The sequence below is a fragment of the Streptopelia decaocto genome (genome assembly GCF_964273445.1).
Source record: "Streptopelia decaocto genome assembly, chromosome: 13".
Lineage (NCBI taxonomy): Eukaryota > Metazoa > Chordata > Aves > Columbiformes > Columbidae > Streptopelia > Streptopelia decaocto.
This window is the reverse complement of record NC_138668.1, coordinates 16101434-16118106: the sequence shown is the minus strand read 5'-3', so window position 1 is coordinate 16118106 and position 16673 is coordinate 16101434. Positions and strand designations below refer to the sequence as shown.

Here is a 16673-nt window from a genome sequence, read left to right as displayed (position 1 = left end):
TGATTCTGTGTGATTCTGTGAGACTCCTGGGGGGTGACAGGACATGGCCCTTTTGTCACAGCACACCGGACTGTGGAATGCGCGGGGGGTGCGCGGTGCCACTGTGACTGCAGGTGAGGTGCTGCTGGTGACCCCTGCAGTTGGTGTCCCGGGAAACCCCCAAACAGAACCCTGAGACAGGGGCGCCTGAGCCGGGCCTGGGAGCGCTGCGGGACAGAGAGGGAGCAGAGACCGAGCCGAGGCCGCAGGAGCCTTTCCCTCCTGTGCGCCTGCCCGGGCTGTGAGCTCGGGCTCAGCCCGCAGCGCTCGCCCCAAAGCCCTCGGTGGACCTTCCTGCTGTCGCCGTGGTGGCAAACCCAGCGTGGGGGCCAGGGCGCCGTTTGCCACAGCAGACGCTGTCGCGGAGCAGCAGCACCCGGCCATGGGCACGTCACGTGTCTACTACAAGTTCTCCGCTCTCCTGGACTACGAAGCAGTCACCTTCAACGGCTTCCATATCTCCCTGTGTGAGCTCAAGTGCAAGATCAGGGCTCGCAGGAAGTTGAAGGCGACCAAGTGTGACCTGCTGGTCACCAACGCACAGACCAAAGAAGGTACTCGGGGGCGGTGGGCACGGGGTGGGAAGCAATAATGTGATGTGGCCATGGCTGGTCGCTGTGGCTTGTGCTGGGGCCTGGCAGAGCTGTTCTTTTGTAGTTGCTCTTCTGGCAACTGCCTTCTGACCTGTGTTAGACACACAACTTGGCATGGAAGGATGCGCAGCTGTTGTGCGATGCGTAGTGCTTGCAAAAGTTTTGGTTTCCAGGGATTCTTCTGGGTAAAATGATAATGAAATGTGAGAGGATATCATATAATAGCAAACTTGCCAGATTTCTTTGAAATCTGGAGGAAAAAGCTGAAAGTGATGGAAATAGAACAGATGGCTTGGGTTTGGTGACTTAATTTTGCCTTTGACTTGTTTTAATCCACCGCATTGGAAAACTGGTTTTCTGGCTGTTGCTGAAACCGCTCACCAGCAACATCTGGATCAAGAGTTTATCTGTGAGTTTTAATCTAAGCAGCGCCTTTAAAGCCATCTTGCACATGAGTGTTCCCTGTATCTAAATTATACTTTGGAATGTCTTGTTAATAGAACTTCTTTTCTACACCGACGATATTGTCATTCAGATGCACTTGAGCATCCTTTCATCATTCATTTCTACCGTTTTTTTCCTGGCACTGCGTGTTAACCGTATCAGGACAGTACTGAAGCCTTATGGCAGGACATTTATGGTGAATACATGTCATAAATGTTCTTAGAGAAGTCATAAAAGCTTTTAAATCTCAGAAACTGTGCTTGATTCTCAGAGATGATAATGGTTTCATGTTACTTAGTATGATAGTTCAGTCTGGTAAGTTGCCATCTTGGTAGTTTGTATGTGATTAGAGTCTTGGAGGCTTTGGGATGGGACTTCTCAGAAATAAACTAACTGTAAAGTGTTTTCATTCCATAAACATTAATCATTTTTTCCCTGTGGTTCTGTGGCACTCTTACAACAATCTTTTCTTTAAAATGAGCACTACTGGTTTGCCTTTTTTCCTCTTCCTGTTTCATGTATCAAAACTGAAACAGAATAGAATGTTCACTGCAGAACCTGTAGCTTCAGCCTTAGAAGGGTTGGTTGCTGTTTCTCTACAGATACTTAAAATATTTTCAGGAGCGTGTCTGTGAAGAGACTTCACAGCACAATGTTGGGGTGTTAGGGATGCCCTTGGGTTGCGTTACATACGTAGGCAGAGATACATTACAGAAATAGAAGTAAAATGATCATTTTATTGTTGAAATAATGTCTTCTGGCAGGTGTGTTTTGGTCTAAGTGAACTTGCTGCCCATAGGAATAATATACTGAAAAATGGAGCATACCTTGTGGAATATTTCTATTTTGTTTGTGATCGCTGATCCAAACCACCCTGACAGAGTGCGACTGGATCCGCAGTATCTTTGGTTCCCAGATCATTGTTCTGATGAGGTCTGCAAAGTTACGGGCTTTCACCATTTGAACCTGTGGGCAGATTACAGGGAACGGCTGCTGATAGAGCTTTAAAATACGTACTCATATTCAGCTTGTGTAAGTACAGTATAAAAACCATTCTTATGGGGAGATGTTTGCATTTAGGCTTAGTTCAAGTGTCCCAAGTAGGTGGTTTTTGTTGTTGTTGTTGTTGTTGTGTTTGGGCCTTGTGTAAAGGTCAGAAGACTTTTCTCCTTGTCAGAAGACTAATGAGGTGGAAGCAAAGGTAACGCATTGGTTGCTTCAGGCACAAACTTTTCGAAGGACTTTTCAAGGCTGTCTGCATAAGGAATTTCATCCGAGTCCCTCTGCTCTGCAAAAAGTGAATCAAAAGAATTCACATCCCTTTGGTTAATTTGAATTAGCTGAAGAGGAAAGATGCCGCTTTAGTTTGAGCCAATTCTGCCCTGCTTGTGCAAGGAAGCTCAAAAAAACCCCCAGATTTCTGTTCTCACACTTCAGCTGCGTGCCGGGTTGGTTGCCGGGCAGACTCCAGAATCTGGTTGATGCAGGTGAGACTTTGCTGTGGTTTGTTTTTCTCCAAAGATGTATTGGCTTTGTAGCCTAACAGAGCAAAAGGAATTTAAGCTACATCAGGAAAGAACCCCATGCATTAGCAGACTCTCCTTTAGTGACGTTTGAGACCATTTTGCTGCTGATATTCAAACAATTTAAAAAACTGAAAAAGATTTTGCTGCTTGTGTTTGATTATCAAATCTGACGCTTACTTGAAATGTACCGTTAGTGTGTTGAGATAATAAAAGTGTGATATTACATCTAAAATTTTGCTTTTGTATCCATAAAGCATATCCATTCTTTGAAGTGCTACTTAATAGTTCTATTTAATATCTATTATAACATATTGATATATATTCTTACTAACCGCCTGATGTCTTTTTCTATATTTATGTTGTTTTCAGAATACACAGAAGATAATGCCCTGATTCCAAAGAACTCATCAGTGATTGTTAGAAGAGTCCCTGCTGGAGGAGTTAAAGCCACCAGCAAAACACATGATGTGTGAGTACCCATGAAGCATTGATTCCTTGTTAGGGGTTCACTGTGTTCACTTTTTGTGTTGATATCAGTTTACAGAGGCATTCAGATTGTATCTTGCTTGCTAAAGCTGCTGTGAATTGTTGTTTTAATGGGTCGATTTGAGGGAGGGATATAGCAGGAGTTCTTACGCCCCAAATCTGTTTGCTTTGCATACCAGCAATAGAGGGAAGACCAAGGGTTGCCAGCTGGCAAACCACCCAAACAAGAAGTTTCATTCATAAATGATTCCTGTTAGTTTCCCAAAGACAGTGTCTGTGTAAGGCAAGAGAAAAAGGACAATATCTTGAAGTGTATTGCGTTTTGTGCAAGTACGATGAACGAATAATGAATCGTGTCCAAACTTGAAACTCAGTAAGCACTTTAGCATGTTACCAAAGGTTACCAGTTATCTTTTCATGTCTGTTCTTACCTTGAGCTGATATCTGTGCTCCAGGTTTTCATTCTGTATGACAGAGAATCAGGTGTGTTAATCAAAATTAGAGCTATTCAAACGCAATCCTGACTACAGGGTTATTGCTGCCATTTCTGTATTCATACCAGTTCTATATCAGCTACATTAGCATTGTTTGCATAGTTGGGTTTTCCAGCTTTCCACATAAGACAGACATTGTAAAACCACGATTAGTAGATATTACTGGCTTGTGGTTTTGCCATGTCTTTCTTATCTTGGTTCTCAATAAATAAAGTAGACTGGTGAGTTACAGGGTGTCTCAAACAAACAGTGCAGCAGCATCCTGGTACCCATGAAGCATTTGCTGTGCACGTAAACTTTGGGCTTATGAGTTGCAGTGTTTGTGGGCACTACCTAGTAATTCTGGGCACCATAGCGTTGTGCTTATACACATGGTGTTGTTTTGGGGGTTAACTGAAACACGTGTGCTTCGTGCTGTCTTGTCGTGCATCCTCCATTTCTGCTTGGTGATAATCTGGAGTATTTGTTTGTGCTGGGTCATCCTCAGGTGTCTGTGGCTGTGAGTGGGAGCCTGGGGCTGTTGTAGCAGCGGCAGGAAGCCTGAGCCTTTCTGTTTGTACCTGAACTCCCCAGCAGACCTGAACGGCCTCTGCTCATGGGATGCTTGGGTGAATGATTTGTGAACTCTGTCGATGGTTGCGTGTCTGGTTCATGATGAGTAGCATGCAGATACAGCTCAATGAGTCTCTGGAATCTCAGCAGGTTTCCCAATGTAATCAATATTTCCTAAAAGAGTGTAGTCATTTAATGGGATCTTAAATAAAATTCTGACAATTAAGACCTTTTTTTTTTTTTTTGTCACAGGGTTCCTGAGTCACAGAAAATCCTCCAAAGTGCTTCCAGGTGACATTTCTAGTGCTATTTTTAGTCAACGCAGTCTATGTAACATATTTAGTATTTGGGCACTTTCATGGGTAATATAGTAGATATCTGAACACGGTGCTTGGGCTTCCACACACAAACACTGTTCTGAACACTGTGCTGCTGATATTTTGTTATTTCTTTGCGATATGACTGATGTATTTCACTACAGTAAACTGGCACTATGAGGTTTCTCTCACTGCTCTTTCTTAGAAACTGAAGTACTGTGTCTGGTACCTGTTTGTTATACTCGGGATATACAGATTGGCAACAGTTCCTTTCATATTTTGATGGTTGATTATGTAAAAATACAACACTGTAGTACAGACTTCATATTTCTGATACTTATATAGCAGAGAGAAAATATCTGAGGACTTCCTCTGGCACTGCTGTGTTCTGTATCTGTCAGTCTTAGAGTAAGTTGTGACAAAGCAGATATGGGATTTTGGGTTTGGTTTGGTTTGGTGTTTTTAGTGGCACTGCATGTACTGAGGGAGAACAGTGTATGTGTGTGAATACATTTCTACATTCCCTAGACTATCAGAACCTGATGTTCTGATGTTGAGGTTTTGTAATCTCTTTCCACTGGCTCATGCTGGGTACAAGAGCTTTATTTTAAGTTCTGATCACCTTTATTTCTTCTTCTAGAAGCCGAATGGAGCCACCGAGTGGAACATCAAAAGCCGTATGTAAAACCACAATTTTTCTACACACTGTACGGAATTCTAAACAATGTAGCCTTGTTTCAATTTTCCAAACATTGACTTAATGTATTTCACAGTAAATCATAGTACATGTTGTGAACACGATGTATTTGATTCAACACAGCAAACAGCACAGTGTGTTTAGCCTGGAGAAAAGGAGGCTGAGTGACACCTGATCACTCGCTACAACTGCCTGAAAGGAGGTTGTAGCGTGAAAGGTGTTGGTCTCTTCTCCCAAGTCACAAGTGGTAGGACGAGATGAAATGGCTTCACGTTGTGCCAGGGGAGGTTTAGACTGGGTATGAGGAGAAACTTCTCCTCTGAGAGGCTTGTGGGGCATTGGAACAGGGAAGTGGTGGAATTGCCGTCCCTGGAAGTGTTCAAAAGATGTACAGATGATGTTCTTAGGGACGTGGTTTAGAGGTGGACTTGACAGCGTTGGGTGAATGGTTGGACTCGGTGATCTTAAAGGTCTCTTCCAACCAAAATGATTCTGTGACTCTGGTTCTGTGAATACGCCAGCATGTTTGTAACACACTGAACAGAACATGAATTCTCTATTTCCTGTGAGTAGAAAGAAGTGCTATCACCTTTAAGAAATCCGACTTTGGCCTGCAGGCCATAGAACTGCTTTCCAAACAGGCGGGTTTTGAATGTCTCCAGAGTTTTAATCCTTTTTAGCTGAAAATCAACAGCTTCCTTACCCCTGTGACTTTGCAGCAGTTGTGAGCGTTTGACAAGGGCCACTCTCTGACATATCCTGGAGCACTAAGTTGATCTCGAGCGAGTTTGGTTCTTGTCATTTCTTCTCTCTATCCACACGGGCACTCTCAGGCTGGGGTTTGGACTTTGTTTTGAGCAAATACAAATTTCCCTGGATTGGAAATGCCTCTTGCAGTGACACTCAGGGGCTATAGTGCAGACTGTCAGACTACAGTAGAGGTGAACTATTGCTGTGTTCTGATTGTAAAACAAATGTGTTTAATTTTTTGTGAACAGATTGATGACTCTTCTGCACGTGTGGCCCAGCTTGTTAAGGTATATGTACATTCTTGTTAAATGCTTTTAAGAAAAAGGTATTTGCTTAGTATTTTTCTATCTTGTACTTTGATCTATAGCTGGATAACTCTAGTAGTTGTGCTGCGCTTGACAGGATGGGCTGATCGGTGCTGTCCGGCTGTGTGGGCTTAAATGTGTTTCTGGTGTGTGTGTCAATAAGGACTTGTTTAACAGGCTGCCAATCTGGCTGAAGCCGACGGTTCCGAAGAAGAGAAAATAAAAGCCATGATGATACAGTCCTGCCAGGCGTACAATCCAGTCAAGTAAGTGTTGGTAATCTGTTCTCTGACGATTAGGGAAAAATTGTAGAGATGGTTGTTTTAACATGAGAGACACATGCATCCCTTTTTCTTTTTTCCCCAAATCCTTTTAGTTTCGTGAAGACAAACTCGGGCCCGCCTCCACCATCATACACTTGCTTTCGTTGTGGACAGCCTGGCCACTATATAAGGAACTGCCCAACTCACAGGGTAAGATTGTGTGGGACTTGTGGTGCCACTTAGCTTGTAATTTTTTCACCTTGGCAGGTAGGTAACAAATGCATGAATACTCATAGTAAAAAATGTTTCTCTTGGGGTAAAATACGGCGGTTATATGACATTGTTGCAAAGCCCTTCAAAATTCAAGGACAATCTGGAATTATAAATGTAAAATTTTCTAGGTCATGGACATTAAATGTGTCCAAAGATCTTTCTCTGTGAACACTGATGCTTATTTTTATACATTTCAATACTATTGGACATTTTTGTGGTTTTAAGTCTTTTTAATGGCAGTTCACACTTTATAGTGTAAAACCAAGATGTTTCTGTTGAACCTGTCTGTTCAATATGGGCATGGTTTAATGACACAGGTCTCTGGTTCAGTGTTCGTGTCATTTAATGTTTAGCCACTGAGTGTATGTGCGTGAGGTACCAATTCAGCCTTCATGTACAGACGGTGAATATGAGTTTCTGCAGTGACTGGTTCGAGCACTGAATTAAGCTCTCGCTCTGAATCGCGCTTTGGTGGAGATGCAGGTTTGTGTCTTTTCTGAGTGGCTGGTGAGCTTAAGGGATATTTCACCCTTAAAGACCCTGAAGTTAAGCCAAAGAATGTCGATTGAGTTCAAGCACGGCTTGAGCCTTTGGGACAGCCTGCCTGCAAGGGTTTAGTCAGCCCTTATTCTTGATAATAGAAGAGGATGAGAGACTTTTGCTGCTTCAAGTAATCACTGAAATGTCATTTTGAGTGTGGGACTTCAGACAAGACATGGCTGCGTTTCTTTTCTTAACAGGACAAAAATTTTCAGCCTGTTCCCAGAGTTAGAAGGAGCACAGGAATTCCAAGGAGTTTCCTGACGGAAGTGAAAGATCCCAATACCAAGGGTGCTATGCTGACAAACACTGGAAAATATGTAATACCAGCTATCAATGCGTAAGTATGGAATAAATCAGACTGACCCAAAGGGGAACAAGAGAAATCACGCCTGAGTGCTTCTTTTCCTTCTGTTTTATATTTTGAAGACTTCTCAAAAAATTTATCAGAGAGCTGTTGGGCTGAGGTTTCCTCCCCATCTCATCGGTTCCCAATCTCATGTGTGAAACAGACACGTTCTGTTGCTACAATCTAAGAAAATACCACTGTGTGCTGCTGAGAGTGGCTGTTTTAAAATGCACTTGGTAGCACTTCTGGTTTTTCTGTCATGTTTCTCCTTTTGCAGAAGCTGTGACAGAGACTTATTTCATTTATGAAATGTAATTACTTGGCGACTAATGTGATCCTGAGCCTGCAATTTACATTTACCCTCTGGCAAAGGGAGGTGGGATTGATTTCACCTGATTTCTAGCCATCAAAAAATTATTTTTGTAGTCTGAGCAGATTTCTTAGTTGATCCATTGAATGAGAGAATTCTGCAGAAGGAAAACAGGTACCCTATCCCTCTTCTAGACTTGTGGCTATAGAAAAGTCTTTTAAACGTTTAAATGCTTACATTTAGAAGGGTAATGTGGAGCAAGCAGAATTCCGCCTACTGTCTTCATTTCATAAAATCCAAAGCTTGGGAAAGAAGTTTTCCTTTAACCATCTTTAACTTTGTTCGTTTTCCTTCCCCACTCCCCTCCAGGGAAGCTTATGCAAGAGGAAAGAAGGAAAAGCCTCCCTTCCTACCAGCGGAGCCGCCCTCCTCCTCCTCCTGCTCAGAGGAGGATCTTGTTCCAGCTGAGTTGTTATGTCCCATTTGTAAAGATGTCATGGCTGATGCAGCTGTTATTCCCTGCTGTGGAAACAGTTTTTGTGACGAATGTAAGTGTTACTCCCATGTTTGTTAATTCAAATCCTCACATCTGATCTTCTGAAAGCATGAATAGGAGATAATGAGATGACTTTGTTACCTGTTCTACTTAAGGATACCTGGAACAGGAAAGGACTCTTCCGGTATAAAGGATAAAAAAGGCAGAAGGCTTATTTTCCTTTTTACACATCTATTGAAACCGTCTTTCCATGTGGAAGGACGGGTGTGAGAAGAGCACAGAACTGTGCAGGTCATTACAGTGTTGGATATTGAATGCGCTTAGTCTGTCCACAGCCCTTTCTCTGATACAGAATCACGCAGCCAGCTCTGGTGACTTACTGTGCTCTGCAACAAACACTCGGCATTTAATCCACATTCCTCACCACAGGAGAGTTGGTTAAAACCTCCAGAACTTGAAGCTGCTCGTGTTTTTTTGAGATGTGGTATATTTGTTAACCTTGAGGTTGGTAACTTCTCACTGTACTGGATGGTGGGAAAAAGACTAATTAAAACACCAGGACACATCCTACTCTAAATCTTCAGCTGTTGCAATAGTGAAATATCAAAACTGTATTTGCTGCATGCTATACATTTTTTACACTATTCGATATTTATCATACTGTCAATTCAAGACCACATTCAGCCATTAATCATATACGTCTTATTATTCACAGGTATTAGAACAGCATTGCTAGAATCTGAGGAACACACATGTCCAGTGTGTCATCAAACAGACGTTTCTCCTGATAGTTTAGTTGCCAACAAGATCCTGCGCCAGGTAACATGACGACTTTTATGTAAATGGTTTGTAAGAAAAGTCTTTTCCAAAAAGAAAATATTAATTTACGTCTCCTTAAGCAAGGCCACATTGAGAAAGGCTAAATTTGTATCTTAAACACATTCTCTGTTGTTAAGAAGCTTACAACTTTTTAGATACACTCTGTCAAATTCAGGTCACACTTCTGTTCAATACGATCGCCTCACTTTGAGAATCGGTATCAACACTGAAGTTCTTTACAGACACTCCGAGTCACCAGCCATTAATATCAGTGTTTGATGTGATGTGTTCATGTATCCATATGTTGATTTCTTTTAGGATTGACAGCATTTAGAGGAATACACGTGTAATTTTACTCTCTGGAGGCTTTTGCTCATACATCTCCTGAATTTTCATAGTACATTTTCTAAATATTTTTGTGCCCCCAGGCTGTGAACAACTTCAAGAATGGAACTGGCTACAGTAAACAGATTCAGCAGCAGCAGCAGCTGCCACCACCACCAGTGAGACAACCAGTGACACGCAACCCGCAACCTCTACTCCGGCCGACAATTTCCAAACAGAAGGATCCACTAATTCCTCCATCAGCTTCTGTGTCTTCTCATTCTGCTGCTTTGCCATCGTTTGGCCCTACTCAGGCATCTGGGGCAGCTCAGCCGCCAGGAATCCTGCCTTCTGTCACTGTCCCTGGTGTCCCACCAGCAGTGTCCCTGCCCTTCCCTGGACCTTTTCGGTGAGTACATCTGTAGCTTAACCAAAGCTTTTACATGCAGGTGTAATTTTACAGTGAATGTAAAAGACACCAAAACACTGAAGTTAGATTCTGCTGCTTCTTGAGCTTGTCCACTAGTGATTTCTGTACCAACAGTGGCAGTTCCAGATGGCTGTGGAAGCTCTGGTGTTTCATTTACTTTGAATGAGGACCCTTTGATCAGTTGGAAGCTGCCTCATGCAAGAGTTTCCTCAGAAGTACTTCTTGTCATTCACTCCGGGTTTACCCCAAAGGAGGAACCTTTTTTCACCAGGAGCCCTTTGATTTTGAGTGCTTAGCAATTCCTAGAATAACCATTTAGTTATGTCAAACCTGCTTGAGCGCATTAATTTCTCTTTAGTGAGTCATACTCAGTTACGGACCATTTAGGATAATAAACAATGAAACACTATAAATTTGAAGCATTGACAAACATGACAGTCTAAGTTTGCGATCCAGTGAAGTCACATGAAAACACCTGAAAAATCTGCACTGTTGTTTAGGGCTCATATCCCTTCACCTTTACACCTGGCATGCAGACAGGCGCTCTGCCCAGAAGCCGCTCAGGCTCAGCTGAACCACTGAATGTGCAAGATCACAATCCAAAAGAACCTCTAGGGCAGGCTCTGAATCAGCACATCAACATTTTGTAATAGAATTTGAGTTCTTGCATGTTCCAAAGCTGAGATTCAGCAGGTGGGTTATACCTACTCTCGGCCTTTCATGTGCAGCAAGCTTAATAAAACGTTTTGCAGTGAGCTTTCTCTTTAACTCCCACTAATCCAGACACACACCTGCTCAGCGCTTCATTTGGAATCAACCAAATTCACATTTGTAAATGTGGTGCAGATTCTTTTTCGTTTTACAGTAGCCAGCATTTCTTACTTTGGACTTTATATTTCAAGCAGCACTTCAGAACACTGTTTGAATGATATAAATTTGGGTTTTTTGCAGCGAGGCTGATGTGGTTACAGCTCCTGCTGCTCTGGTGAGCGCCGCTGGACTTTCTCAACCCTCCTCTCTGACCAGCAGCGGTTTGTCGGAAGAGCAGGTAAATTTTATTTCAAAATATGCAGTGATTCTTGTATTTTAGCAGAGCTTGTTTTCCAACAGTCTGTGTTTATTCAAAGGGCTGTCAGGTTCCTGTACTAAGACAACCAGCGCTGACAAGTCTCCTGGGCCCGCAAGGACAATCAATACCCACCAATGGTAACTAACTACAACTTTAGAATTTAGTTTTTAAAGTTATCTTCAGATAAACTGAATGGGGTTTTTCTGTCTCCTCTCTCCACTGAAAAAGCTCAGGCAGTGAGAGCCAGTACAGTCTGCTCAGCCAGCGGGAGACCAGGCTGGGAACTGTAAGTATTCTACAGAAATTCAATAGATCACTATTGTAACCTCTTAAAAGAGGCCACGACACGTAAAGTAGGCAAAAGCTGGTTTATAAAGAAATAATAATGCACAAATAGTTGTGGAGAATGCAAGTGGTAATTAATTTTTAAATGGCTTCATTTCAATTGTCTTGAACAAAGGAGACCTGTGCCTGCAGTGATTATTTGCTCTTTTTGCCTCTTACTGCAACAAAAATGATTTGCATTGCATGTAGTTGCTGAGTAGTTAGAAATGTGCACATTCGTGTACCAGCAGAGGCCAGCACACACCGCCTTAAATCAGCCCCCAGTGACGGTGGTTCCTGCGATAGGAGTGCAAATAGATTTTCCCTTCCTGTATGTTTTTAGACGAACGAAGCAGCAGCTGTTGTGTCCTTTAAGCAGAAACTGTTGTCAGGTTCTTAAATTTGCAGTGGCATTAAGTCAACAGCTGTTCTGATCAACTTCATTTGTGTGTGTGTGTTGTGTTTTATTGAAGGTCCAGGTCTCCCCATGATGCTCCATCTCACTCCAGAAGTTCGTACACCTGCTCCAGGTCAAGACCAGGCTCTTCCCACTCTCGCACCAACTCTGGATCTTTTAGTCATTCCCGGTCTCGTTCCCACTCCCGATCACCGTGTCAAAGAAGAGGCAGAGCGAACAGTCGTGACCGTCGTTCTAGTCCAAGGTCACGTCGTCATTACCGGTCAAGGTCTCGCTCATACAGAAGATGCCGCTCACGGTCAAGGTCTCGCTCATACAGAAGATGCCATTCACGGTCACGGTCTCCGGTGTTTAGAGGCCAGTCTCACACTAAAAGGACTGTGCCTCAAGGGGAAAGAGAGAGGGAGTATTTTAACAGGCACTCGAAAGGTCCAGCATCTTCTATGAAAGGTTACTATGGCAGACCTGTTGACGTCAGAGATCCATTTGAAAAGGAAAGACGCAGAGAATGGGAAAGGAACTATAGAGAATGGTATGGCAAGGTTTCCAAGGGCTGTGCTGTTGCTGCTCAACCTCTACCGGCAGTAAACAGAGAGAACTTTTCTCCTGAGAGGTTTGGTCCACCTGGGAGCAGACAAGAGAACTCACCGTGTGCTTGGGGAAACAGGGAGGATTATCCTGGTGGGCAGAGCCACAGAAGTCATAATATAACTGGACATTACAGTGAAGAACCTTCTGGAAGAGAGAGGCCTGGCATCAGTGATCCTAGAAAATCAAAAGAGAAAGAGGTGGAATATCCATGGGGAGATGACAAAGGAAATGAACAGAAAAGACACCAGAAGAGAAGAAAATGCAATGAGAATGAAGGATTTCGCAGTGCTGAGTGGCTGGAAGGTGCAAGAACACCAAGAGAGCCAGTTCCAGCAGGAGACGATAAAACAGACTCTCTGTTCGTGCTCCCGAGCAGAGGTGATGCCACCCCTGTAAGAGATGAGCCTATGGAAGCAGATTTGATTGCTTTCAAACCAGGGTCTGAAAAGGAGAGAACAGAGAAGGACGAGCCAAAAGAAAAGAATGACCAGACAAAGTCGAAAGTAGAAGTGGCTGCTCCTTCTAAGAAAGACGACACAATAATAGCAGCTGAAACTTCCCAGGAGATGGTGGACACCGATTGTGAAAATTCTTCTCAAATGGAACCTCCTGTGAAAAAAGCGAAGAAGGAGTTGTCAAAGACAGACGGTGCTGTAATATCTTCCTGCCAAAAGGATGAGAAGGCTCCTGGTGCTCCATGGAAATATCACCCAAAAGTGACAAAAGGTCACCCAGGAACCAGAACAGCCAAGGATGAAAAGGTGAAGAAAGACCATCCAAAAGAAACCAAATCAGAGAAGCCCTCCAGAGAGGACAAGTCAGAAAAACCTGCGGAAAAAAGCAAAACTTCTGATGCAAAACCTGAAAAAGGCAAAGGAAACGCAGATGAAAAGGTGGATGAGGAGCATGAAGCCACTTGCACAGACGCCTCAAATCCAGAAGCTGCTGAATGGAAACCATCGGCAAAGGGGAAGAGTGAGCCCGGTGCTGGAGAAGGAGAGCGAACTCCAGAAACAGCTACATCTGCGTTTCTCAACCGCCCCGCAAAAGAGATTGAACTGAACCAAGAAACTGGCGAAAATCTTGTGAGAGGAGCAAATGTGTCTCCTGCAGAAGATCCTGCGGGGAAACCCAAGGCAAGCAGTAGTAAAGTTAAACAGGATAAAGCTGAGGGGAAAGTACGAATAAGAGTAACAGCAGCTGATGGATCTAGTTCAGTTCTTGTAGGTTACACCAGGTACCTCATCATTTCTTTCCCTGTTCTTTCTTTCTTTCCTCCTCCCCTCCACCTCCAAAAATGTAAAATGCTTTATGGTGACTAATGAAGGGAACAGCTAAATCTAATGCAAAATAACGGAATAACCTGCGATCTTTCCTGCCAAACTGTTCCTGAGTCACAAACACATTTTGTTAAAGAAAGCAAGTAGTGTGTACTGCACAGAAAGCTGACAGGGTTCATTCACTGATGACGTGTTTGACCCTCACACCTGGGACTCTTTTTTCTCCCCTCTTATTCACTGCTTGTTGACTCTTAGAGGGGTCCCCTCAATGTCTTCCTTCAAATGCAGCTTCAGCACCTGAAGAAGCAGGAGAAAGCCAACTTCTCACATTTAGGACATTGCTGGAGACTTAAGATAGTGTCTTGATATTCTAAAAAGTTTTTTAAATGTATGTTTTTCTAAAGAAGAACACGGGGGCATGAGGGTAAAACTTCTGCTGTGTATACCTCTTCATAATTGTTTGATGTTGAAATAAGAATGTATATCTACTTTATTTACCATTGCTAGACATCATAGGACATGAAGGAATTACCAGATGAGATGAGTCTACAATCTGATTATCTTGTGTCTTTGTTAATTAAATGTAGAATAGAATCACAGAATCATAAAATCACAGAACAGTTTGGGTTGAAGGACCTTCCCAGCTCCCAGTGCCCCCCCTGCCATGACAGGGACATCTTCACCAGCTCAGGTTGCTCAGAGCCCCGTCCAGCCTGGCCTGGGATGTCTCCAGGGATGGTTCATCCACCACCTCTCTGGCCAACCTGGGCCAGGCTCTCACCACCCTCAGGGCCAACAATTCCTTCCTCATGTCCGGCCTGAACCTCCCTCCTTTAGTTTAAACCATCACCCCTTGTCCTGTCACAACAGGCCCTCCTAAAAGTCCGTCCCCATCTTTCTGACTGGCCCCTTTTCACAGTTTCACAGTATGTTTGGGATTGGAAGGGTCCTCAAAAGCTCATCCAGTCCAATCCCCCTGCTGGAGCAGGAACGCCCAAGTGAGGTGACACAGGAACATGTCCAGGCAGGTTGGAATGTCTCCAGAGAAGGAGACTCCACAACCCCCCTGGGCAGCCTGGGCCAGGCTCTGCCACCCTTACTGAGAAGAAGTTTTTTCTCAAATTTAAGTGGAACCTCTTGCGTTCCAGCTTGATCCCATTACCCCTTGTCCTATCATTGTTTGCCACCGAGAAGAGCCTGGCTCCATCCTTGTGGCACTCACCCTTTATATATTTATAAATATTAATAAGGTCACCCCTCAGTCTCCTCTTCTCTAAACTAAAGAGCCCCAGCTCCCTCAGCCTTTCCTCACATGGGAGATGCTCCACTCCCTTAATCATCTTCGTTGCCCTGCGCTGGACCCTCTCCAGCAGTTCCCTGTCCTTCTTGAACTGAGGGGCCCAGAACTGGACACAATATTCCAGATGTGGTCTCACCAGGGCAGAGCAGAGGGGAAGGAGAACCTCTCTCGATCTACTGACCACCCCCCTTCTAATACACCCCAGGATGCCATTGGCCTTCCTGGCCACAAGGGCCCAGTGCTGGCTCACGGTCATCCTGTTCCAGAAAGGTGCACTAAGGTCTCCCCGGAGCTTCTCTTCTGCAGCTGAACACCCCAACTCTCTCAGCCTGTCCCCCAGCAGAGCTGTTCCAGCCTCGGGTCATTCCTGGGGCTCCTCTGGCCCCTCTCCAGCAGGTCCATGTGTGTCCTGTGCTGAGGACCCAGAGCTGGCCCAGCACTGCAGGGGGTCTCAGCAGAGCGGGGCACAGGGGCAGGATCCCTCCCTTGACCGGCTGCCCACGCTCTTTTTGATGCAGCTCAAGATGTGTTTGGCCGTCTGGGCTGCAGGTGCTCATGGCCAACTCATGTCCAGTCCTTCGTCCACCAGCGCCCCAAGTCCATCCCTGGGGCTGCTCTCCATCCATCCCTCCATCCCCAGCCCGTATTGATACCAGGGGTTGCCCCGACCCAGGTGCAGGACCTTGCGCTTGGCCTTGTTGAACCTCATGGGGATACTAAATTAATTGATTAGGAAGATACTAAATTAATTGATTGTTCATAATCTTAGCTAGTGGGCTCATCCTTTCTCGTCTGTTCCCTTAATTGATCATCTGAAAAGAAAAAAAAAGTTTCAGAACTGAAGCAAAAGCCATTTTATAAACTATTACAAAAGATGGTGGTGTGTGTATCTCACCTGTTATTAATGTACATTTATTTCCTCTGAGCAGCAGTTCTACTGAGGGAAGGCCCAGGACAAAGACTGAAGAAAAGCCAGATACAAACCAAACTGTCATTAAGAGCATGGAGGAGTATAATAATGATCTAACAGCCCCTGCAGAAGATGTCATCCTTACCATCCAAGTCTCTCAGTCAAAGTGGGATAAAGATGAGTTTGAGGCTGGAGAGGAACACAGTGAATCTACACAGGTGCCCACAAACAGAATTGGGATTTGTGAGCATGGAACATGAGAGGCTTTTCTTAGCATGTTATTTTTAACCGCCATTCATTACTCTTTGTGTAGTAAAAATGTTGAGTTGAATTATTTTTAATTGACTGGCAGAAGCAGCTTGTATCAGTTATAAAACATCGGCAGAATGACTTGCAGAATACATTGCAGCTCTGTTATGTCACTTTTTGCTTGCAATAAAAGGTTTTCAATAAATGGTGCGATGTGATGAGGTTTCAGTGGTAGCTGAACATCAGCAGAGAAAAGACGAGTTACAGAAAACGGCCGCCAGTAACAGCAGCCGGCAGCTCACTGGAATGAGAAATAACATACCAACCAGTTTAAGTTTGAAAAAACCGGTAGGACTTTAAATGTTTTGAGCTGATGCCGCGTGGGGAGGTCCTGCCAAGAGGTGCTTTCATTTCATGTGCCAGGGACTTGTTTTTAGCTTGTTAAAGGCAGCATATGGACCCAAACATACAGCCAGTATTATTTTAAAATAACATCATATGTGGACCTGTCACATTTCAACATTG

The 16673-nt window shown here is 44.0% G+C and overlaps 1 protein-coding gene across 1 annotated transcript; it reads left to right on the top strand.

Moving 5' to 3' along the window:
* Positions 1 to 421: 421 nt before the first annotated feature.
* On the top strand, positions 422 to 16159 carry LOC309445707 (E3 ubiquitin-protein ligase RBBP6-like; the record flags this gene model as incomplete). The annotated part of the gene is made up of 13 exons (XM_082064711.1): positions 422 to 593; positions 2972 to 3071; positions 5092 to 5128; positions 6381 to 6469; positions 6580 to 6676; positions 7480 to 7619; positions 8308 to 8486; positions 9150 to 9253; positions 9682 to 9986; positions 10979 to 11055; positions 11135 to 11213; positions 11874 to 13646; positions 15916 to 16159. The coding sequence occupies 13 exons, from the start codon at positions 422 to 424 to the stop codon at positions 16157 to 16159; spliced, it is 3396 nt and encodes a 1131-aa protein (XP_081920837.1).
* Between the last annotated feature and the right edge of the window lie 514 nt (positions 16160 to 16673).